Here is a 25,520-nt window from a genome sequence, read left to right as displayed (position 1 = left end):
AGACCAGCCAGGAAAATGTTACAAGCATCTGAAGACTTCAAGCAGCAATGCAAAACTCCCTCAATGAATTCGGCCACAAGGGCAGCATCGTATCTAAGGATATTTTGATAGCATAAAAAAAAACAAAAACAAATTTACTGAATTCCAAAATTTTGGGTACATGTGCAGAGTTTTAAACTATAATAGCATCAAGCTATAATGCTACAGAATTGTGATTACATGTAACCTCCTACAGCATGAGAAAAAGAGGCAAAGGGGGAGAGAGGGAAAGAGAGGGGGGAACAGGAATGACAGAAAGGGAGGGAAGAAGGGAGGAGAGGGAGAAAGAGATTAGCTTTTAGCAATGCTTCTGTAAGTAATACTTTACTCAAATAGCAAGTTAGAAGAGTGAACAAGAAACCTTGGATCACAGCCAGCACATGCTTGTTGCTGCCTATCTCCACTAGACTAGATGTGGAGAATGGGTAACAGCAGGATTTGTAAGCAACTGTATTTGGAGCTGTGGGGGCAGCTGAAGTGGGATGTCTGAATGAGGGGCAGTAAGACAGAAATATTATGTCAGAAGATATGGTGTGGCTGTGGGATGGCATTCTATCAAGGAGGCTACGAATGGAAAAGGCTGAGCTACCAACTCTGAGAGGACTCTGCCTACAAGGAGTAGCCTTTGAGGTTAAACAGAGGGGAATCTTTATGTCTGTGCCATGTAGACAAAATTTCTGGGGGCTTCTCACTGGCTTCTAGCCATATCTACTCACCAGAAACAGCTGAAAAAAAAAGTGGAGAAGGGTTAATTGGAAATCGTACTATACTTTTCAGTAATATAGAGAACTATTTGGAACTGAGAAAAAAGGGCTGTTCAACCTTTAAAAATAGCAATCTCTTCTCATTTAATTGTTAGCAAGTTGAAAGGATGGCTTTCACTTTGAGGCACCCTTTCGATAGGTTAATGACAATTAATGAGACATTATTTGGTAATAAATTAAAATGTACATTATGAGTAACCCTACTGTAAAGAATTCACAAAATGATTTTGACCAGAGTTGCTCAGGGTGAGAAGGCATGGATGAGTTTCCACATTTGCGTGATGGAATGTGGGCACAGAGAATACCCATACTGATGAGTTCAACATGGGCAACATTTCAGTGCTGTGCAAACTGATTCTTGTATTCCCTTGGCTCTTTACCTATATAATCTTGTGCTTGAAAAGCCATAGTCAAGGCAGACTTTTGGGACAGTTACCCCCAAAAGATCCTTGGTTCTGGAATAGTTTGTTCTTTATTGTACTTCTGATAAAATGGGAAAAAAACAAAAATGGAGCCTCAAGAAACTGGAAAAGGAAAAAAAATAATGAAATCAAAGATTAATGTAGGAAATGGGGAGAGAGAGCAAAAGGGAGAGAAATAAAGAGAAGGTATATTTCCACAGATAACAAGTTAGGAGAGCTGACAAAAAAATCTTGGAACACAGAAAAGAAAACTGGATTAAAAAGCAGAAGGCAGAAATATCCATCTCTGGTACTGACTTGCTGGAACTTGGGACTTTAGTTCCCTACTTTGTTAAACAGAAGTAACATCAGTCTTTATACCTATAGATTTGTGGTAAGGATCAAATGAAAATAATGAATGGGAAGAAACTTTGAAACCTTTAAGGGGAAAGTATAGTATGGTGGGCAGGGCACTGGATTTGGAATCAAAGATTTAATAGTAGGAAGGGCTTTTAGAAAGCATCTAATCACAGCCTCTCATTTCATAGATGAGGTAAGTAAAATCTGGAGAGGTTAAGTGTCAAAGTGAGAGTGACAAGATTCTAACCTAGGTCTCCTGTATCCAAATCAAAGCTATTTCCATAGCACTGAACTCTCTGAGGTTCAAGTAGTAGTTCTTCCTGTGCAGATCACCTGTGGGGTTGATAAAAGTCAACTACTTTATCTTTCCAACTAGTTTCCTCTCCCATAAATTGAGGAAACTAGATTCCTGGGCTAGTATGGCCCAGTGGATAGTGTTGAGCTTGGAGACAGTAAATCCTGTAGTCAAATATGACCTCGGATGTGTCCTAGCTGTGTGATCTTGGGCAAGTCACTTAACCATGTTGGTCTCAGTTTCCTCCTCTGTAAAATTAACTGGAGAAGAAAGTGGCAAACCAACCCAGGATCTTTGCCAAGAATGGCCAAATCACAGTGTCAGGAAGAGTCAGATAGATCTGAAACGACTGAACAGCTCTAAAGCCACAATTCTAAATATCTACTCAGAAAAGTATTGAAAAAAAAGATGGCAGACTGAGAATGCAGCTGTTTTGGAAAACACGATAGAAAAGCCCTGGACGTCAGAAGAATGCTAGCTTCCCTCAGTCACCTAAAATCATTTCAGGTGGGGACTCTATTCCATCTTTTTATTCCCAGCGTGCTCAGCCCTTCAAATGTATTCCCATGATGTTAGGATTTCCTTCAGTGTCAGAAATCTCCACTTGGGTGGGCACTCAGACTTAAACTCCTATTTGTGAAAGGGAGTCCATAGAAGAGATTTGTAGGAAGAAGTGCTGGATGGGGAGTCAGAGGTCTTGGGTTCGAATCTCAACCCCATCTCCTAACATTTGTATCACAGCGCTGAGACTCGGCCTCCTCATCTGCCTTTATAAAAGTTTTGGATGGCTTATTCCCTTCTGGCTCCTTCATCTATGATGCGGCAATCCCCACTACCCCCTGGGGAAGGTGTGACTCAGTGGCCCTTCTTGTTGTAGCCCCTCCACCTCACACTCAGATTTCAAAGTCCAGTGTCAGGAGCTGTTCCGAAGGTTAAGCGTAGCTTAGCTCTGACTGTTTTTGGCTGCTTCTTGGAGGTGACCCTGGGGCACAAAACTCGTGGGATGTGGTCGTGGCCCTGCGTGGGGCTTAGATTCTTTCCTCCCTGCATGTGGGCTCGGGGCCTCATTGGACCTTCACGTTTGGAAGCTGCTTTCGCTGGGTGTCCGCAGGGGCACCCCGCACCCTTTCCCCGCTCCTTAGGGCTTCGGCCTTCGAAGCCCGGAGGGAGGCGCTCACGTGCCCCGGGGGCCCCAGAGGGAGGACGGGACTGGAGGCGGAGCTGAATAGGGCGGACCACCCAACGAGCGCCCATTCATCCACCCCACGCGGTGGGGAAGAGCCAAGCATGGAGCCTGAGGCCTCGCTCAGAAAAGCAGGTAAGGGGGGAGCCTTTTGGTACCCGGGCGGGTCTGAGGCCGGGCTCCGGGAGCCCGCGGTGATCAGAACCGTGCTCTGGGGGCGGCGCCGCAGCCGGGCTGGCCCCACCCCACGGCGGAGTCTCGGGTTTCAATGGCACGGCACCGCTCGAGAAAGCTCCGGGGGCCCCTGCGCTGCAAAACAAGACCGTAAACACGTCGCAGAGTCCAGGAAAACTTTCCCCAGAATATGTGCAGAATAAACAATCGAAAGCCCAAACCAAACACCCGCACCTGTCGACACACAGGAGCAAAAACTTGGAGCCTGCCGTCCTTAGGCTGGAGATGAGGGTTGGTCCGGAGTTCACGGTGGAGTTTATCCATACCCACTTGTAGCCCTCTACGTGCTCAGATAACCTCAGCGAGCCTGGGCAGAGCAAAACCCCAAACGCCCCTCCCTCAAACAACTGGGCGATGGAACCAGCGAAGCCCCAGAGCAACTGGGAGCGCCCACATTAGATTTAAAAAACAAAGCCCCAAATCCTCCACTGATAAAATGCCAATTTAAATAAATGGGGTTTGCATGGGGTTCTGAAGGTTAGTTAGCAGGCGGGAGTCCTGCCGAAGTGAAGTAAGGCACTGGGATGAGGACAGGGTAGGGAATTTTAGAGATAAACTCAATGGAAAAGTCCAGGGTTTGATATTTGGACACTCGGGCAAAAAATGTGTAGGCTGCCCTTTAATATCCAATCTCGAATTTTGCAGCGGGGAAAGGGAGATATTTTCAGTAGGAAGTACGGGGTTGCTTAATGGCTAACCGAAATTGATTTTAGGACTTCTGGAAGCCCTGATTCCTTTCTCCCTTAACCCCACCCCAAAGTTCAAAGTTAGGACATCAGAGAGGACTTGGAAGTTTTGCACAGGGCGGGGGGAAGGGGAGGAAGGGGGCGGGACACTATTGTCCAACTATTTAAGCAACTAAGGCCAAAGGCTAGTTCAAAGTTTAGTATCAATTTTAACCCTGAGAGAAGCTAGCAGGTCTAAAGAAGGTAGCGCAGAAGGAAACAAAGAGGGGAAAAAAAGACCAAAATGTTAACACGAAGGGTGGAGGTGACTGAAGGGGCCAGCGCTGCCAGGAATCACCACGGAGACCACGCAAAGGGTATTTTCTTTAGGCACCTCCAAACCAAGATCAGAGATTATTTCTCTGACCTGCCAGGAATCCTGCAACATTAGCTCCAATAAACAGACCTCGGGGAATGCCTCCTACCTGCCCTGGACGCTTTTCTAGCCTCCTGTGTTTAGGATGGCACTTTTAAATAATTGCTAGTTCCTAGCCTCAGTTCTGGGCGGTGAGGGGGCCAAAGAACACACTATTCCAGGGAAGTGAGATTACTTCCCGTCCGGGGTGAGTTTGCCCAGTAGGTGCTATTGGAGCTGGCGTTATAAATTGCATTCCCGTTAGAGTCAGCTAGCGTTCTGCTCCATGGTCACAGGCATTCCCCCTGACTCCAGCCACCTTTGTCTTGAAAATGCGTGTGCCGTCTTTAATAAACAAGCACCAGGCAACGCAGCAAAGATGTCAGCTCAAAACCATCGGCACCCCTAGGGAAAATAAGTCAAAGAGAGTGGGTGAAGGGGTGTCATCAGTTCGTGGGAAGCGCAGCACATGGCACAAAGAAACAAAGTTATTCTTGCCAAGGGGGGGGGGGTGTGCCAGAGCCCCTCCCCCTCCCTCTAACGTTAGTGTTTTGGGCAACTGCCCAGCTCTCCGGAGTGCAGTGCCAATCTCTGCACGGATATTTGGGTGGGTGAATGCTGGTGTTTCCACTGCTCTTGTCATTAGTGCACCTGGTAGGAACAACTTTCCTGCTGAAACAAAAGCCCTGAGGGTTTGTTGACATACTTCTCCAGGCAGCTCTGGGAATTGATTTCAAAACCCCCTGTCACCTTGTCACCTCTTTACTACTCCTCTGTTCTCTGGAGCCTGGTCTCCACATAAGTCAGTGCAGCATCTTTTATGAGAAGTGAATAAAGAGGAAAAACTTTTATTTAAAGAAAAGTGTGTATTGGACAAGCTTTGTTTCCCCTGAGTGCAGTTGGCTCTCTTACACTTTGAGTGTAAATTGGGGGTACCAGAAACTTAAATTTAGCAATTGTGGCAACTCTTAGTTTTGCTTTTGTTTTTGATTTGCCAGTTTTGTTCCTTTGCTTTCAGCTGGTCTCTTTACATTCCCAAAGTGATCACTGAGAATAGTTTATATTTAATTTTTAAACCCTTACCTTCTGTCTTGGAATCAAAACTATGTTTTGGATCTAAGGCAGAAGAGTGATAAGGGCTAGGCAATGAGGGTTTAAGTGACTTGCCCAGGGTCACACAGGTAGGAAGTATCTGAGGCAGATTTGAATCCAGGAATTCCTGTCTCTGGGCCTGGCTCTCAGTCCTCTGAGCCACCTCATTGCCCCTGTCAACATGGAATCTAGAAGTCCCCAAACTTGTAGCTTAGTGACTCTTCTAGTCTCCAGAAGCCTCTCCCAGTATATCACACCCTTCTTCTGAGGATCAAACTTGGGACCTTTAGCTTGCCAGACTGATGTGCTACCTATTGGATTGTGGACTCTCACAGGAACAGGCTCAGACCTGAGACTTTCACGTCTGAGCTGAATAAAACTGGGGAATCACTAAATCTTTCTAAGCGACAAGTTTGGGGACTTCTAGATTCCATGCTGCCACTCCCTAGGACACAATTCTGACTATTCAGGGCTTTTCTATCATAATATCAACAACAACTATGTACCACGTCTCTCTTTAAAAAAAAAAAAAACAATACTATGTGCTGGTTTTAAGGCAGAAGAGAGGCAAAGAGCTAGGCAGTGGGGGTTAAGTGATTTGCTCAGGATTGCACAGCTAAGAAATGACTAGGGTCAAATTTGAACCCAGGCCCTCCTGTCTCCAGTTTGCCTCTCTGCCCTTCCACTGAGCCATCTAGCTGAGCCCTACTATCTTTTGATACAATTGTGGGAGTAGATAGGATATGGCATGTTCCAGGAACCCCAGCTTGGGAAAGGGGAAGGTATGAGGGTTTGCTAAACCCTTTTCAGGGCTGCTCATCCACCTTTGGTGTCCACCTTTGATCCAACTCGTGGCTCCAAGCAGCTCATAGGCCACACCTTATAGATTTGTCTTGGCACACAGGCTAAACCAGAAGGCAGGTAAGCAACAGGTCTCAAACCTGTTGATGAGTTAGGAGGATACCTGCCTCAAGCATGTGAAGACTTCTCCCCAGGATGAGTAGATGAGAACAATTTGTTTCAAGGTGATGAAGGTGTCTGAAGCAAGTGCTGTGGAGTGCTTAGAGCCTGGTGACTTCAAAGATGCCAAGATTATCTGCTGCATCCTATGTCATCACCAAATGTCTTGACTTTTGTCTGGCTACTAGACTTTGATTCTGGAAGAGAAAGGGAGACTGACAATTTTATGCAACTACCTCACTTAAATCCAATTCCCCGGCAAGTCAAGACATCATTGTCATGATGTCTCTGGTTCTATTTGAAAATAAAGGGGGGTGGGCAACTGGGTGGCTCAGAGGATTGAGAGTCAGGCCTAAAGATGAGTGATTCTAGGTTCAAATCTGGCAAGTCACTTGACCCCCATTGCCTAGCCCTTACCACTCTTCTGCCTTGGAGCCAATATATGGTATTGATTCTAAGATGTAAGGGTTTAAGGAAAAAAAGGAAGAAAGAAAATGAAGGATGAAGAACAACGATACTATTATGGGAAGGAAACAGCCCGTGGACACTCAAGCCTTCCTGTACCATGTCCCTAGCTCTTCATCCTGAAGCTTCATTCCATTTCTGGGATTCACACACTAGAAGTATCCCCCTTGTCACCTCTCCCTTTGCTCAAACCTGATGATACTCCAGGACAGCCATTCTTCATTCCTTTGCACTTAGGATTTCTTCTTCTAGAGGTATTTTTGTCTCTTCCTCCACCCTCTTTCAGCTTCTTTTATGTACAGTCAATCCCTCAGCATTCCTACCTTTAACTTTTTTCCCCTCTATTAATATTATTTTTCTACTGATTACATGTAGATAGAATTTTGATAATTGTTTTCTGACATTTTGTGATCCATGTTCTCTTCTTTTCTTTCTCTTCTCTCTTCCCTGAGATGTCAGGTAATATGTCATAAATTATATATGTGCTGTCATGCAGTACATATTTCCATGTTCATCATGTTGTGAAATGAGATATTTGTTTATACTAGAGAAACATCCATGAAGGAAATAAAGTGAAGAGTGGTATTTTTCAATTTTCTTTCAGACTCTGTCAGGTCTTTCTATGGCAGTGAATACCCTTTTTGTCACGAGTTCCTTGTTGTTGTTCTGGATCCTTGCTTTGTTGATAATATTTAAGTCATTCATACTTGATCATCACTGTTGTTGCTTCGTGCAGTGTTCTCCTGGTTCTGCTCACTTTACTTTGCATCATTTCAAAGGAGTCTTTTTAGGTTGTTTTGCCTTTTTAAAAAATTGTCCTGTTCATCATTTCTTATCTTCCTTAAACTTTCTAACTTCAAGAATTGTCGTGATTTTCTTAGTAACTTCATTTTCACTTTGGATTTGGCAACCATTCACATCCCCATCTATGTGGAGTAGAGAAAAAATGAGAAGCTCAGTGCACACAGGCATGATGGACTCAGGTGCAAGCTTCCCACCTCAGTTGCTGGCATTGCCCTGTCTCCCTAGAAAGGAGTGTTGTGGAGTAGCATGAATGGCCTCTGCCATGCCCAGCCAATCTGAGAATTCTGCCTTAAAGCTTTCATGATGGAACAGTTGTTGGCATGGAGCCTAAAGGGAGATTAGAGATGACTTCCCTAACCCTATCTTTCCCCAACTAGTCCAGCATTGCCTCTCTCCTCTGCCTTTTATGGGTTATTTCATGGTTATGATGTTAGGGAAAGTGCCTATTTTCAGAATTAATGTCTTGTTATAAATGACTGAATGCAGAATGGTATATTTTTGGTAGTCTCTATGTAGAGATTACAATTTTTGGTGGTCAATTTCCCACATGTTCAATGTATCAACATTTGTGTTTTGACTTTCAACCATTTTCTAGGATCTTTACCCCTACATAAATAGAGGAGTAACTTCATTGTCATTCTCCATTAGTATATCAGCTTGTTGAGGGCAGAGTCTTTCTTTCTTTCTACTAGTATTTATATTTCTAGCACCTAGCACAATACTTGGCACATAGTAAGCACTTAAATAAATGCTAGTTGACTGACTGGACATAAACTGGGCAAATCTATGCTGCTGAAAGGGAATTTTTTTTTCTCTCCTCCTTCTTAAAAGAATCATAACAGTGGAATTTTCATCATTGCTACTCATCAAAGTCAAAGGCTTCAGAAGGGCAACATTTAGGAATAATAATAATAATAATAGCTTAACATTTATATATCACTTTGTGCCAGATCCTGTACTAAGCACTTTGCAATTATCTAATTTGATCTTTACAACAACCTAGTAGGTAGGTTCTATTATTATCATCTGTATTTGACAGATAAGGAAACTGGGGCAAATAGAAGTTAAGTAACTTGTCCAGGGCCACCCAGCTGTTAAGTATCTGAGGGAAGTGAACAACTGATTAAGGTGGTGCCTAAGAAGATGTGTTAAGTTTCTGGATCACAGCTTAAAATAGGAAAGAGGGAATCTTGTCTAGGAATGAATTATACCTAACACAAGAAGTCTTGAAAATCTAATCAAAGGGCTATTAACTAGAAATAAAAGAGAGAGAGAGAAAAAAAAATCTACATATGCCTAACCTGCTAGATGCTATAGATGGTAGCCAGAGTAGAGATACCCAGAAACTTCCTGGACACAAATCCAATAAAGCCACCAATGCAACCTATAATCTTAAATATCTGTGCTAAAAGTATGGGTAATAGTCAGTGCAAGCATTATTGACTAAGTCAGTGATGGCAAAACTTTTAGAGGTGTTGTGCTGGGTCCCACCTCAACCCCAACCCCCAGACCAACTGCCTTGCGCCTCCCCCCCACATGCTGGGTATGTCCCACCTCTCCTTACCCCACACAGGGGAGGGAGAAAGATCTCCCATAGGGTTGCTGGGCAGAGGGATGGGGGAAGTGAAGAATGTTCTTAACTAGTGTAGAGAAGGGGAGGGGAGTGGCCTGAGTACTCTGCTCCCTTCCAGCTCTGCTTCCTATGAGCCACCCACCTTACCTTTTGTGTGCTCCCATTGGCTGCTAGGCAGAGGAGTGGGGATGTGAAAAAATGTAGAGGGGTTGGAGAGCAGGAGCTCCTTCTGTGTCCCTTTGCCTTTTTAGTAATGAACTCTGGGCAGGATGAGGAGGGTGGCTGCGTGCCTACAGAGAGAGCTCTACATGCCATCTTTGGCACCTGTGTCATAGGTTCACCATCACTGGTCTAAGTAATGAAAAGACCCCCCCCCAAAAGAAATTCTGTTCTTAAGGACTCTATATTCTATTAGGAGATAGATGTATCTATAGATACATCTGAAGGGGACAGATATTAGAAAGATACAAATAGATACAAAGATACATTTATAGATACAAATATAATTATGGGATAGATTTATACAGAAATATATAATTATATGTAAATATATAAAGCACATCTGGATAAATTCAAAATAAATACTATAGTTATGGAGGGAGATTTCTAGCATGAGGGAAGGGGTCAAGAAAGGATTGTCCAAGGCAGTGCTTAAGTCTGATCTTGAAAGTGATGGATTTTATGTGGTGGATGTAAGGAGAGAGTGCATTCTAGGCATGTGGGATGGAAAACACAAAGTAGGGGAGGTGTTATGTGTAAGGAACAGAGAGAGGGTCAGTTTGTCTGAACTGTGAGCCATGAAGAAGAGTAATGTATGATAAGGCTGGAAATATAAATTGGGGCCAAGTTTTAGAGGGCTTTAAACATTAACCAGAAGAGTTTACTTGAATATTATTGAGTGAGAGAATGACATAGTCTAGCTTATACTTAAAGACAATAGTACTTGGGGAGAAATGATGGGGCCCTTGGTTAAAGTGACCACTCTGTCTTAGAATTTGTGAAAAAGAATGAAAGGAAAACTGGGCATCTTTTATTTTTGGAAAACATATTTAATTGTTCAAAGAAATAACAAGGTATGGTCCCATAGCCCTGTATATCCCATAACAGAGGAAGTTAGCCCAAGAAGGGATTGGAAGCTTTCAAGGATGAAATTCTAAAGACAAAAAGAGAAATGAGGAGAAAAAAAGGGAATTCTTTAATTCATCTTATCCATATGCCCAAGGAATTTAAGAAATTTGGATTTTAAAATTATAGGGAGAAAAAAGACCAAGACAAGATAACAGAGTGAATATATAAAATGAGGCCTCGTACTGTAAAAAGTGCCTGGGCACTAAAATACTTAGAATGCCATTGAGGAAATCTTAGAAATGCCATTGAGACAACAAAAATCTCTTGAGACAGTGGTAAAGGAGGAGAGTAGAAAGTGGGGTTAGCTATTTATGGAAAAGAGTATCAAAGAAAAAACTACATCATTGCTTGGAAGAGATGAGTTGCTGGCATTTTCTCTGAATGTTCCTCATCCCTGGAATGCTCTCCCTCCTACCAACTTGCCTACCTTTCTTCAAGTCCCATTTAAAATCCCATCTTCTTCTTCCCTTCTTCTTCTCCCATCTTCCTAACATCTCTTAATTCTAGTGTGCCTTCCCCCTTAAATTTTCCCCCCATTTATCATATATGTAGCTTGTTTTTACATATTTGTTTTGTTCATTGGTCTTCTCCATTACATTGTGAGTTACTTTAGAGTAGGACCTGTCTTTTGTCTTTTTAATGTCCCACTCATAGTAAGTGTTTAATGAATATTGATTGATTGATGGTCACAGATTGTGGAGAGAAGATGGATTTGCTCAACAGTTATTTTGCATCTGTTCTCTTTTTTATGAACAATGACTTCTAGATGGTAAGGGATAGAGAAACTACTAAAAAGGACTTGAGACCCAAGTTGAGTAGGGAAATAGAATCCCTTGCTTCTTTTGATGAAGTCAAATCATCAAATCTTGATGAACATGAAATCTCTGAGGGGTCTGAAAAAAACAACTGGTAGATGTGATTGCTCATTGTCTGCAGTGAAAGGAAAGTTGGATTAAGTTGGAGAATCTGGTTCAGATCCCAGCTATGATTTTCACTGGGCCATAGCTTCCAATCTTAAATATGAAGGGATAAAACTAAATGATCTGTAAGGCCCCTTCTAGCTTTAAATCTATGATCCTATGATCTTTGAAAGTTTGTGGAGAATGGGGTGAGGTGCTACCAGACTGGAGAAAATGAATGTCTTTTATTTTCACAAAATGGAAGAAATTATTGTCTAGGCTGTAAGCTTCAGAATTTGATTTTGATTCCTGGTAAAATTCTATGTATTAGGTTCCATTTAAGCATAAAATAATGTTTGATAATTTTGAAGATAACATATATGCATTTTTTTAAGTCTTTGATTCCCTTAGCCAAAATCTTGATGGTAATAGGAATTTCAGGCACTTTTCACAGAGAAAGTGGAGGAGTATTCTATCCCAAAGGCAAACTTTGGGTGACTTCATGTAGAATTGAAACTACTGGTTTATGTGCTTACTCTACTACACATACATATATATGTATTTTTCTAATACTGTTTCTATGATATAATACTACTCTATCATATCTCCTATTGCGCTGCCTTGTTCATATAATTTATATTGTGACCAAATAACCCTTCTTTTTTTTTTTTTTAAACCCTTACCTTCCACCTTGGAGTCAATACTGTGTATTGGCTCCAAGGCAGAAGAGTGGTAAGGGCTAGGCAATGGGGGTCAAGTGACTTGCTCAGGGTCACACAGCTAGGAAGTGGCTGAGGCCAGATTTGAACCTAGGACCTCCCGTCTCTAGGCCTGGTTCTCAATCCACTGAGCTACCCAACTGCCCCCCAAATAACCCTTCTTACCATTCCCTGAACTTGCAATTTCATCTTCTGCCTTTGTATCTTTGCGTGGGCTGTGCCCCATGACCAAAATGTTCTTGTTCCTTAATCTGCTTCTTAGACTTCTTGCTTTACTTGCACATTCAATTCATGTGGCACCACCTTTCATGGGAAGCCTTTCCTGATCTCCATTGTTAGTGGTTGTGTTTATTTACCTGTGTGGACATTGTTTTCCTGCCAGTTTATGGGCAAGGACCAATTTTTTTTTTGTTGTTGTTGTTATATCTCTAGCATATATCTATGGAATTTTGTAGATACTTAAAAAAATCTTGTTGAAGTGAACTGAATCGAACTGGTTGTTAGTGGATCAAGAAAAAAGGAAGAAGTGAACACAAGGAATATGCAAGGCTTCATCAACTACTGGTCATGTCAGATCAACTTTCTTCCTTTTTTATTTTTAACAGGGATACTAGACTGGTAGATCAGGAAATACATATTGTTGTTCTGCTAGATTTTAACAAAGCCATTGACAAAGTATGTTCTATTCTTCTAGGGGAGAAATTAGATAGATATAAGCCTGACAATAGTTGATTAGGTGGAGTAAGAATTGGTTTAATGGCAGCCTAAAAAGAATAGTCATTAACCATTAAGTTTAAATTGAGAGAAGGTTGGGGCAGCTGGGTAGTTCAGTGGATTGAGATCCAGGCCTACAGACGGGAGGTCCTAGGTTCAAATCTGGCCTCAAAAACTTCCTAGCTGTGTGACCCTGGGCAAGTCACTTAACCCCTATTGCCTAGCCCTTACCACTCTTCTGCCTTGGAACCAATTTGGTTCCAAGACAGAAGGTAAGGGTTTAAATAAAAAAAAAAATGAATAAGTAAATTTAGAGAAGGTAATTAGCAGAGTAGCTACAGGAATTTTTCCTTGATTCTATACTTTATAATATTAGTATCGGTGACTTGGATAAAAAGTATAGATGGAATACAAAGGGCACATGAAAGAGCTAGTATTCCAAAGGGTCTTGACAGCCTAGAATTCTGGGTAGAATATTAGTAAGAAAGAAGTTCAACAGCGATAAATAGGAAGTCTTATCCATGGATAATTTTTTTTAGACCCTTACCTTCTGTCTTAGAATCAATACTGTATATAGGTTCTAAGGCAGAAGAGTGGTAAGGGCTAGGCAATAGGGGTTAAGTGATTTGCCCAGGCCATAGAACTGGTAAGTGGCTGGGGCTAGATTTGAACCTAGGACCTCCCATCACTAGGCCTGGCTCTCAATCCACTGGGCTGCCCTCCCCCAAAATTTTTTTTACAAAAGTAACTAAACATGTATAGAATAGGTGGGGTATGTGTATATGACTAGATAACAATTTTTCTATAAAATACTTGAGAATTTGACTGAACTTTGAACTCAATTTAAGTCAAGTAAAATATGGCAGCCATTAAAGTGAATGGAACTTTTCATTAAGAGTTGTGGTGTCCCAGACTAAGGAGATGATTATTATGTTCTAATCTGGACATTTCATTTAGGAAAGACATAGATAAATTGAAGATCCTCTGAAGGACAGTTATGGGAATGATAAAAGGCTTATAGATCAGTAGTTTACAAAGTAAAGGGCCTATTCCCCTTGGGTGCATGATCCAGGGCTGTCATGGTTAACATATTGTGGGATGTGAAAATGGATTGTGTGCTTCCCTCTCCTTTGATAACGATTTGTGGGACTTGTCCCCAGTACAATCACAGTAACCACTTTATCCATACCAATATTCCCCCATTTTGACCCCTCTTGCTACTGTCATTCCATGACTTCCAACTGGTTCAAACTTCCAACTTTTCTCCTTCTCAGAGATATTATGATATTTAAATGACAGGCACCTCCCTGAAACCTCTAGTGTACCCATGCCCTGCTGGCCAGACCTCCTTGTGTCTGTGGCAAACACTCTTCACTGGGTTCAATAATCTGGACCAGTGACCAGTAAGTATCAGCCTTCACGCCCCTTAATTTTCTGTAGTACAGTCTGAGTTTCAGAGGATAAGTAGGCATGAATAAATTGTGATCTGCTTTGTAGTTCTCATTACATTGCCTTTACTTCTACCTTGATATCCTGTGGTGATGATCAAGTGACAAAAAGAGCAGATGAATTAGAAGCTGTAGGCCCAACCCCGCACACAGACAGGTCAAGGGACAGGTCATCTTTTTATTTTTAAACCCTTACCTTCTGTCTTAGAATTAGTACTAAGTATTGGTTCTAAGGCAGAAGAGCAGTAAGGGCTGGGCAATGGGGTTTAAGTGACTTGCCCAGGGTCACCCAGCTAGGAAGTATCTGAGGCCAGATTTGAACCCAGGATCTCCGGTTTTTAGGCCTAGCTCTCAGTCCACTAAGCTATCCAGCTTCCCCCAAAAGGGTCATCTTTTTGCTGGACCAAAGTAGCAGTGGATTCAGCAGCCCCCTGAATGTCCGAGCAGTCTTTTGTAAGGATTGTACTGATCTATTCCTGGCAAGAGGAAGGGGCAAGATAGGATAGTCTAGAACCTCCAACATCCCTCCCCCACAGACTGATCTGAGAGCCTCTCTGACTGAGCTCCAAGGGCAAAGGCTACAATAAATTACAGGCAACAACCTTGACAACAGGGCAGGAAGACTAGCTCCTTTTCAGCTTCTGCTATCAGCCAGGGAAGATCAGACTATTTGATCAAACAGCAGAACAGAGAAGAAGCCCCTTCAGGAAAGAACAACCCAAACTCACAGATCTAGCACAAAATGAGAGGAGCAAGTCTATAGGCAACTACAGGGTGGGGGGTCATAAGAAGGGGGAAATATGAGTAAACAACAGAAAAAGAAAAAGAAATTACAATCAACAGCTTCTATCCAGGCAATGAACAAAGGGCAAATGAAACAGGAGGATCAAGGAATAGCAAGCAAAAACACAGAAACTATAGCAAATTAGATGCAGACTTTGAAAGAACTCAAAATGCAATTCAAAAGACAATTAAGAGAGGCTGAAGACAAATGGGAAAAGAACTTAAAAAGCAAAATAAACAATTTGGAAACAGAAAATAGTGTCTCAAAAACAAAAAAATGATCAGCTTGAAAATGAGGCAAAGAAGATGAAAAATGAGGCAAAGAAGATGAAAGATGACCTCAAAAGAAAATCAGACCACAAGGAGAAGGATGACCAAAAAGCCAGGGATGAAATTTAGTCTTTAAAAACTAGGATACAGCAACTAGAAGTAAATGACTTCACAAGGCAGAAGGAAACTCTAAAACAAAATCAAAAGAATGAAAAAATTGAGGAAAATATGAACACCTCATTCACAAAACAGAAGATATAGAAAACAGGTCCAGGAGAGACAACTTAAGAATCACTGGTCTACCAAAAGACCATGACAAAAGAAAAAGCCTAGACATTCTACAGGAAATTATCTAAGAAAACTTCCCCAAATTCTAGAGCAAGAGGGAAAAGTGGAAATTGAAAGAATCCAGAGATCACCTTCTGTACTTAATCCTCAGCTGGCAATATCCAGGAATGTTATAGCCAAATTCAAGAATTGCCAGACCAAGAGAAAAATATTACATGCTGCTAAGAAGAAGGCATTCAGATACCATGGAATTATAGTTAGGATAACATAGGATCTAGCTGAATCTACACTGGCCAGAAAGGAATGGAATATGATATTCCTGAAAGCAAGGGAACTAAGGCTACAACCAAGAATCAACTACTCAGAAAAACTGACTATATTCTTGCAGGGGAAAGTATGGTCATTTAATAAAATATAAGACTTCTAAACATTCATAAAGAAAATACAGGACTTGAACAGAAAAATTTGATGCCCAAACAGAGAACTCAAGAGAATCACCAAAAGGTAATTAAGAAAGAGGGGGAAAAACCCACAAAATCTTTTTTAAAGAGACCCAATAAGTTAAAATGATATGTATCCCTACAAGAAAAGAAGATATTGGCAACTCTTAAAATTTTTTTTATTATCACCTGGGTAGCTAGAAGAATTATACTTAGAAGAAACAGTGACAAACTGTATAGAATGAAATGCCAAGACAATAAATATATGTATACATATACATATATGTGTGTGTATATGTATATATATATATATGTATGTATGTATGTATGTATGTATGTATGTATGTATGTGACCAGAGGTAAAAATAAAAGTTTACTACTAAGAGAAATGGGAAAAGAAACAAAATGGGGTAAATTTATATGTCATAAAGAAGCACATGGCAGGAGTGTGGGAAAACACTAATACACTGGAAGAGTAAAGAGGTTGGAGATAGGAAATACTGAATTGAAATTGACTCAAAGAGGGAAGAACAACCAACTCCATTGGGGCAGAGAATTGATTTGCACCCTATAGAGAAGTAAAAGGGTAACAAATATACTGGTGGGAAGGGAAGCAATACAAGGGAGAGAGAGGGTGGAGGGGTAGTTTAAAAAGACTGTAAAGAAAAAAGAGAGGAATAAGAAGGGACAAGGGATCTAGAAAAGGAAGTAAAATAAGGGTGGAAAATAGGGGGACTGATTAAAAACAAAACACTGGTATAGAAGGAAACCGTGAAAGAAGAAAGGACAGGACTAGGAGTAGAAATCAAAATGTTGGGAAATACACAACTAGTAATCATAACTCTGAATGTGAATGGAATGAACTCACCCATAAGATGCAAGCAAATAGCAGAGTGTATTAGAAACTAAAATCCAAACATATATTATCTAAAAGAAACACACATGAGGAAGATAGATACCCATAGGATGAAAGTAAGAGGATGGAACAAAATCTATTGGGCATCAACTGAGAAAAAGAAGACAGGAGCCGCAATAATGATATCTGACAAAGCCAAAGTAAAAATAGATCTTGTTAAAAGAAATAGAGAAGTAACTACATCCTGATAAAAGGTAGCATAGACAATGAGGAAATGTCAGTACTAACATGTATACACCAAACGGCATAGCATCCAAATTTCTAAAGGAGAAACTTGTGGAGCTCAAGGATGAAATAGATAGAAAAACTATACTAGTGGGAGACCTGAACCTTCCTCTATCAGAAATAGATAAATCAAGCCAAAAAATAAATAAATAAGAAAGAGGTAAGAGAAGTAAATGAAATCTTAGAAAAAATAGAGTTAGTAGATATGTGGACAAAAATAAATAGGGACAAAAAGGAATACAACTTCTTTTCAGCAGCACATGGTACATTCTCAAAGATTGACCATGTACTAGGGCATAAAAACATTGCAAACAAGTGCAAAAGAGCAGAAATAATAAATGCAACCTTCTCAGATCACAAGGAATTGAAAATAATAATTAGTAACAGTACATGGAGAGGCAAATCAAAAATTAATTGGAAATTAAATAATACGATTCTCCAAAATCAGTTAAAGAACAAATCATAGAAACAATAATTTCCTTGAAGAAAATGACAATGATGAGACATCCTTTCAAAATCTATGGGATGCAGCCAAAGCAGTACTAAGGAGGAAATTTATGTCCTTGAGTTCATATATTAACAAATTAGAGAGGGTAGAGGTCAATGAATTGGGCATGCAAATTAAAAAACTAGAAAGTGAACAAATTAAAAATCCCCAGAAGAAAACTAAATTAGAGATCCTAAAAATTAAAGGAGAAATTAATAAAACAGGAAATCAAAGAACTATTGATTTAATAAATAATACTAGAAACTGGTACTTTGAAAGAACAAATAAAATAGACAAAGTACTGATCAACCTAATTTAAAAAACAAAAGAAGAAAACCAAATGAACAGTACCAAAAATAAAAAGGGAGACCTCACCTCCATGAAGAGGAAATTAAGGCAATTATTAAAAGTGATTATGCCCAATTATATGGCAATAAACATGGCAATCTAAGTGATATGGATGAATATTTACAAAAATATAAATTGCCTAGATTAACAGAAGAAATAGAATACCTAAATAACCCCATATCAGAGAAAGAAATTGAGTAAGCCATCAAAGAACTCCCTAAGAAAAAATCCCCAGGACCAGATGGATTCACAAATTAATTCTATCAAACATTCAAAGAACAACTAATTCCAATATTATACAAATTATTTGACAGAATAAGCAAAGAAGGAGTTCTATCAAACTCCTTTTAAGACACAAATATGGTACTGATTTCAAAGCCAGGCATGTAAAAAACAGAGAAAGAAAACGAAAAACCAATCTCCTTAATGAATATTGATGCAAATATCTTAAATATAATACTAGCAAAAAGACTCTAGCAAGTCATCACGAGGGTTATTCACTATGACTAGGTAGGATTCATACCAGGAATGTAAGGATGGTTCAATATTAGGAAAACCATCCACATAATTGACTATATTAACAAGCAAACCAACAAAAATCATATGATTATCTCAATAGATGCAGGAAAAAGTCTTTGACAAAATACAACACTCATTCCTATTGAAAACACTAGAAAGTATAGGAATAGAAGGGCCTTTCCTAAAAATAATAAACAGTATATACCTAAAACTATCAGCAAATATCATCTGCAATGGGGATAAACTAGAAGCCTTCCAATAAGATCAGGAGTGAAACAAGGATGCCCATTATCACCTCTATTATTTAATATTGTACTAGAAACACTAGCAGTAGCAATTAGAGAAGAAAAAGAAACTGAAGGTATTAAAATTTGCAATGAGGAGACCAAGCTATCACTCTGAGGATGATATGATGGTCTACTTAAAGAATCCTAGAGAATCAACTAAGAAGCTAGTAGAAATAATCTTTAAAGTAGATATATTATAAATAATACTAAATACTAAAAAATACTAAATACTAAAAAAATAAATACAAAATACTTTAAAGTAGAAAAAACTTTAGCAAAGTTGCAGGATACAATATAAACCCACATGAGTCATCAGCATTTCTGTATATTCCTAACACATCTCAGGAGCAAGAATTAAAAAGAGAAATTCCATTTAAAATCACCCTAGACAATATAAAATACTTAGGAATCTATCCGCCAAAATAAACACAGGAACTATATGAATACAACTACAAAATACTCTCTACACAATGAAAACTAGACCTAAACAATTGGAAAAACATTAATTGCTCATGGGTAGGACAAGCTAACATAATAAAAATGACAATTCTACCCAAACTTATTTACTTATTTAGTGCCATACCCATTGAACTACCAGAAAACTTTTTTACTGAGTTAGAAAAAAACCATAACAAAGTTCATTTGGAAGAACGAAAGATCAAGGATATCCAGAGAAATCATGAAAAAAAATGCGAAGGAAGGTGGCCTTGCAGTATTAGATCTCAAACTATACTATAAAGCAGTGGTCATCAAAACAATATGGGACTGGCTAAGAGACAGAAAGGAGGATCAGTTGAATAGACTTGGGGTAAATGGCCTCAGCAAGACAGTCTGATAAGACCAAAGCTCCCAGCTTTTGGGACCAAAGTCCACTATTTGATAAAAAACTGCTGGGAAAATTGGAAGACAGCGTGGGAGAGATTAGGCTTGGGATCAACACCTCATACCCTACACCAAGATAAACTCAGAATGGGTGAATGACCTGAACATAAAGAAGGAAACTATAAGTAAGTTAGGTGAACACAGAATAGTATAGATGTCAGACCTGTGGGAAGGGAAAGACTTTAAAACCAAGCAAGACTTAGAAAGAGTCATGAAATGTAAAATAAATAATTTCGACTACATCAAATTAAAAAGGTTTTATACAAACAAAACCAATGTAACCAAAATCAGAAGGGAAATAACAAACTAGGAAACAATCTTCATGACAAAAACCTCAGACAAAGGTCTAATTACTCAAATTTATAAAGAGCTAAATCAATTGTACAAAAAATCAAGCCATTCTTCAATTGACAAACTGGCAAGGGACATGAATAGACAATTTTCAGATAAAGAAATCAAAACTATTAATAAGCACATAAAAAGTGTTCTAAATCTCTTATAATCAAAGAGATGCAAATCAAAACAACTTTGACCTCCCACCTAGCAGATTGGCTACCATGACAGCAAAGGAAAGTAATGAATGCTGGAGAGGATGTGGCAAAGTTGGGACCTTAATACATTGCTGGTGGAATTGTGAATTGATCCAACCATTCTGGAGGGCACTTTGGAACTATGCCCAAAGGGCGATAAAAGACTGTCTGCCATTTGATCCAGCCATAGGCACTGCTGGATTTGTACCCCAAAGAGATAATAAGGAAAAATACATGTACAAGAATATTCATAGCTGCACTCTTTGTGGTGGCCAAAAGTTGGAACATGAGGGGATACCCTTCAGTTGGGGAATGACTGAACAAACTGTGGTATATGTTGGTGATGGAATACTATTGTGCTCAAAGGAATAATGAACTGAAGGAATTCCATGTGAACTGGAATGACCTCCAGGAAGTGATGCAGAGTGAGAGGAGCAGAACCAGGAGAACATTGTACATAGGGACTGATTAACTGTGGTACAATTGGATGTAATGGACTTCTCCATTAGTGGCAATGCAATGACCCTGAACAACTCAGAGGGATTTACGAGAAAGAACAGTATCCACATTAAGAGGAGAAATGCGGGAGTAAAAGCACCAAAGAAAAACAACTGCTTGATTACATGGGTTGAGGGGGATATGATTTGGGATATGGACCTAAATGATCATCCTAGTGCAAACGTCAACAACATGAAAATAGGTTTTGATCAAGGACACATGTAAAACCCAGTGGAATTGCTTGTTGGCTACGGGAAGGGGTGTGGGGAGGGGAGGGGAAGAATATGATTCTTGTAACCAAGGAATAATGTTCTAAATTGACTAATTAAATGAAATAAAAAAAAGAAAGGATGCCTTAAAAATTGTCTGCTTCACCCAACCTAACTGTCTTGTCTACCATATCAGGTGGGGATAATATTCTGTGACTGAAACACAAAAAATGTACAGAAACTTTTCTATGGATGATTCCCCTCACCATTAATAAGTAGAATATGTAAGAGAATTCAGCAAATAACTCATCCTAATAGCAGCTCTGAGTGAAACAAGGCTGACAAATGAAGGTTAGCTTACCAAAATCAGAGTTCAATACATGTTGTTCTGGAGTGGCTGGCCTGATGAGGAACAGCATGAAGCTGAAGTAGGTTCCAAAATCAAACTCTATCCCATCAGGAAATTTGTACACCTCTTAAACTGAAATGAATTGACAGGCTCATGACAAGGGGATTACCTCTTGTCAGAAAGTGCCACACACACCATCATCATCAGTGTGTATACGCCCACCATGAGAAAAATTTTATGGAGACCTGGACATCTTCATCAACAGTGTACCAAAAGAGGACAAGCTTGTAATTATGAGTGACTAATGCCAGAGTAGGCACAGATTATCAGACATGGCAGGGAGTTTTTGGGAGGAATAAAGTTGGGAATACCAACTGCAACTATCACTTACTGCTGAAAATTTGTGTATCTTATGATTTTCTGATCACCAAAACTGTCTTCTGTTTACCTAAATGCAATGAAAATTTGTGGATGCTCCCCTTAAACAAACATTGCCTTTAATAGACTATGTCATTGTAGGGAGAAGAGACAGACAGGATGTGAAAGTAAAGGTGATGGCAGATTGCTGGATGGATCATAGACTTTTCTTCTACAAGTTAAACATTTGCATTTAACAGAAGTAGCAGTCCCAAGGGAAGACAGAATGTCAGAAGACTTAATGTCACCAGATTAGAACTTCTCCATACTTGGAGAGAAAGCTGAGCCAACTCATAGTTGGCGACAGTGAAGCAAAAAAGGAATGGACAGCTTTCAGAGATTTGGGGTATAGCACCATATTTACTTATCTGGGCAAGAATACTTTAAAATATCAGGATTAGTTTGATGAAAATGATGGGGAAATCAAGAAGTTACTAAATGAAAAATGAGAAATCCACAGGATTTACCAGCAGGATAGTTCAGCAATCTCTAAGAAGGCAGCATTTAATTCCATCAAAAGTAAAGTGCAAATGAAATTTAGAGAGATGCAGGAGTCTTGGCTCAGTAAGAAGGCAGATGAAATTCAGTTTTATGCTAAGAGTAATAGCCCAAAGCATTTCTGTGATTCCTTGAAGGCTATATATGGCTCAAAGATCTATGGTGTATCTCAACTACTCAGTGTGGATGCAGCCACATAGATCAGTGATAAGGACACAGTCCTAAAGAGATGGGCTGAACACTTCCATATTGTTCTCAAAAGACCATCATAAACCATTGAATATATACCTCAGGTTGAAATCAATCCTTGCAACTGAAGAAGAGGTTTTGAATGCCATTAGACTCCTCTTGTGTGGCAAAGTGACTGGTGGGATTCCATTCCAGCAGAGATTTACAAGGCAGGTGGTTCACTCTTCATACAAAAGCTAACTGAAATCTTCCAGGCTATATAGCAAAAGGACGTTATCCCCAAGGAGATTAAAGATGCCTCCAGTGTCCACCTCTAAAAAGGAAAAGGAAATGGGTTATCCTGTGATCATCACAAGGAAGTTTCTCTCAATTATCACTGGCAAGATTTTTGCCAGAGTCTTCCTTAATAGGGTGAACTTCCCCTAAGAAAACAGTCACCCACCCAGTAGTCAATGTGGCTTCAAAAAGCTTTCGGGATGATTGAAATGGTGTTTGCTGCCTGACAACTCCAGAAGAAATGCTAAGAGCAGAACAGAAGTCTGTATATAACATTTGCCAATCTGACCAACATCTTTGGGACTGTCAGGCATGAAGGCTTTTTGAAGATCATGGCAAATTTTGGTTTCATGGAGAAGTTCATTGGTATTATACACCAGTTCTATGATGGCAGACTTGCATGAGCTCTGGATAATGGATGATGCCCTGGCACTTTCCCAGTGACCAATGGAATGAAGCAGGGTGGTGTTCTTGCTCCCATGCTTTTTAGCATGATGTTTTCAGTGATGTTGTTAAGCTTGACGTGACGATGAAAATAGCATCAAGGTCAGCCTTCACACTTACAGTAAATTATTTAACTTGAAAAGGCCACAAATCAGGACTAAAGTGGAGGGAGAGTTGATACACAATGCACTCTTCACAGATGATTGTGGACTCAGTGCTGCCTGAGGCTGAGATGCAACAAAACATGTGTGGATCAATTCTCTGCCTCTTATACTAGTTTGGCCTTGGCAATTAACAGAAAGAAAACAGAGATTCTCCACCAACCAGCATCATACCATCCACATGTGGAACCATCTGTTAAAGCAAATAAAGAAATTTTTAATACTGTGCATAAATTCCCTTATCTTGGCAGTGTACTTTCCAGGGATGTACATAAAGATGATGAGACTGACACACACATCCACCAGCACTAGCTCAGTGTTTGACAGTCTCCAAAGGAAAATGTGGGAAAGAAGAGGTATTAGGTCATCTACCATACTGAAGATCTATAGACCCTTGACTGTGAAACCTAGACAGTCTGCCAATGCCATGCTGGGAAATTGAATCACTTTCATTTGGATTGTCTTACAAAGATTTTGAAGATATCCTGGTAAGATGAGGTCCTGGACAGAGAGGTCCTTTCTCAAGCTGAACTGATAAGCATTCAGATTCTTCTTCAGAGATTGTATCTCTGATGGGCTGGCCATGTTGTTTAGATGCTAAATGCACATTTACGTACAAGACTATTTTATGGAGAACTCACATAAGGCAAGTGCACACAAGGAGGTTAGAAGTGATACAAGGACACTCATGATCCCTTTGAAGAATTTTGGTTTTAATTTTAAGACATGGGAGACAGTGGCACAGGACCATATGGCATGATGTGTCTGCATTAAAGAAGGCACTGTTGCACTGTGAGCAGAACAGAATTACAGTAGCTCAAAAGAAATGTAAGATAGGCACATTTAGAGTCTTTTCCATCTCAAATGTTCATATGGCTGGCCTATTTGTGTCCAACCTGTGGTACAGCCTTCCAAGTTTGAATTGTTATGATCAGCCAGAGTAGGGCATCTTGTACATTGACACTGACATCGTGATGTCATTTTGGTCCTCCCGAGTACGAAGGACAATGACCAACCAACTGACATTAACTTTACCCTCAAACTCTCCCTTCTTCTGGACTACACTGTTTTCAAGGGCACCATCATCCTTCTAGTCATCCAGGTTTACAACTTTGGTGTCATCTTCCCTTTTTATCAACTTTTCGCTCTCACTTAAGCTACATATCCCAACAGTTTGAAAATTCTGTTGTTTCTACCTTCACAAAATCTTTTACATCTATTTCTTGTTCCCTTCCTTTTACTCAAAGTCTCTGTCCTCATTGAGGCCTTCATTACCTCTTATGCAGACTATACAATAGCCTTATGATTAATTCTCTTAAGTGTCTACCTCTGACAAAGCATCAATGTGACAAAATGTTTTTCTTAAAGAGCAAGAACTATGTCACTCCTCTATTCAGGCTCCAGTGGCTCTGTATCGAATTTAAGATGACTAATATAATTTCTCTTTATATCATCCTTTTTAATATATCTGGGTTTTTCAATGTAAGTTGATAATTAAGATACAGTGGAAAGAACATTGACCCTTCCTTTTGAATTTGGAATCATGGGACCTATGTTCAAATGCTACTCTCCTACTTATTACTTGTGTGACCTTGGCAGACAAGTCATTTAAACTCTCTGGATTTCAGTTTCTTCATCTAAAATGAGGGAGTTGGATCAGAGGGCTTTTAAGGATGCTGTGCTCCAGTCAGTGGAGAGTTGAAACCACAAGAGTTGATTGTTAAATTTTCAGTGTGAGCATTCGTATCTTGGAAATTTTAAAGCTCTACAAATCAGGACTTAAGTGTTTTGTTGATTGTCTAGTCTTAAGAAAGTAATGGAGAAAATTTTAACAATGCAAGTTGAATTAAAAGTATGTAGTAGATAATTTCCCCCTTAAAGTCAATCAGTTAGCATTTACCATTTATGTTTCCTGCTTTAAACCTATGTATGACTTAGAGATATGATACTATGATCCTAGGAAATGAGTACACGAATGTAATTTATAAATCAGTAAATAGATTGTAAATATTGACAGTGTGTGCTTCAAAATGCCTTAATATTAGATGTGAATGATCCAAATTTCTTATAAACCATTGCTCTAGATGAAGCCATATGTGGATTTGTTGAAGAAACTGTGGGAAGGTAACAGTATTCATGGCAGGGATTAGACTGTTTCTGCTTGGAAACAGAAACAAAATTCAGAAGCCACAGGTAGAAGTTGAAAAGAGGCCGAGTCAACTACATTAGCAAAATAGAACTCCTAACATTAGAGCAACTGACGACATGGAATGGTCTGCTCCAGGGATCAGTGGATTCCCCTGATTAGGGGTCTCTAAGCAAAGTCTGGATGACCATTATTTGGCT

At 39.8% G+C, this 25,520-nt stretch overlaps 1 protein-coding gene across 1 annotated transcript in view; it reads left to right on the top strand.

The window, feature by feature from the left end:
* FAM169BP (Protein FAM169B) overlaps window positions 1–25,520 on the top strand; it is a 135,483-nt gene that overhangs the window by 757 nt on the left and 109,206 nt on the right. The window contains exon 2 of the mRNA XM_007479416.3: window positions 2,892–3,177. Within this exon, the coding sequence (XP_007479478.2) occupies window positions 2,892–3,177 (286 nt within the window). The remainder of the gene's footprint in view (window positions 1–2,891; window positions 3,178–25,520) is intronic.

Source organism: Monodelphis domestica, chromosome 1 (assembly GCF_027887165.1).
Source record: "Monodelphis domestica isolate mMonDom1 chromosome 1, mMonDom1.pri, whole genome shotgun sequence".
NCBI classification, from domain to species: domain Eukaryota; kingdom Metazoa; phylum Chordata; class Mammalia; order Didelphimorphia; family Didelphidae; genus Monodelphis; species Monodelphis domestica.
Note: the sequence above shows the minus strand (reverse complement) of the source record. Positions and strands in the feature narration are given on the sequence as shown.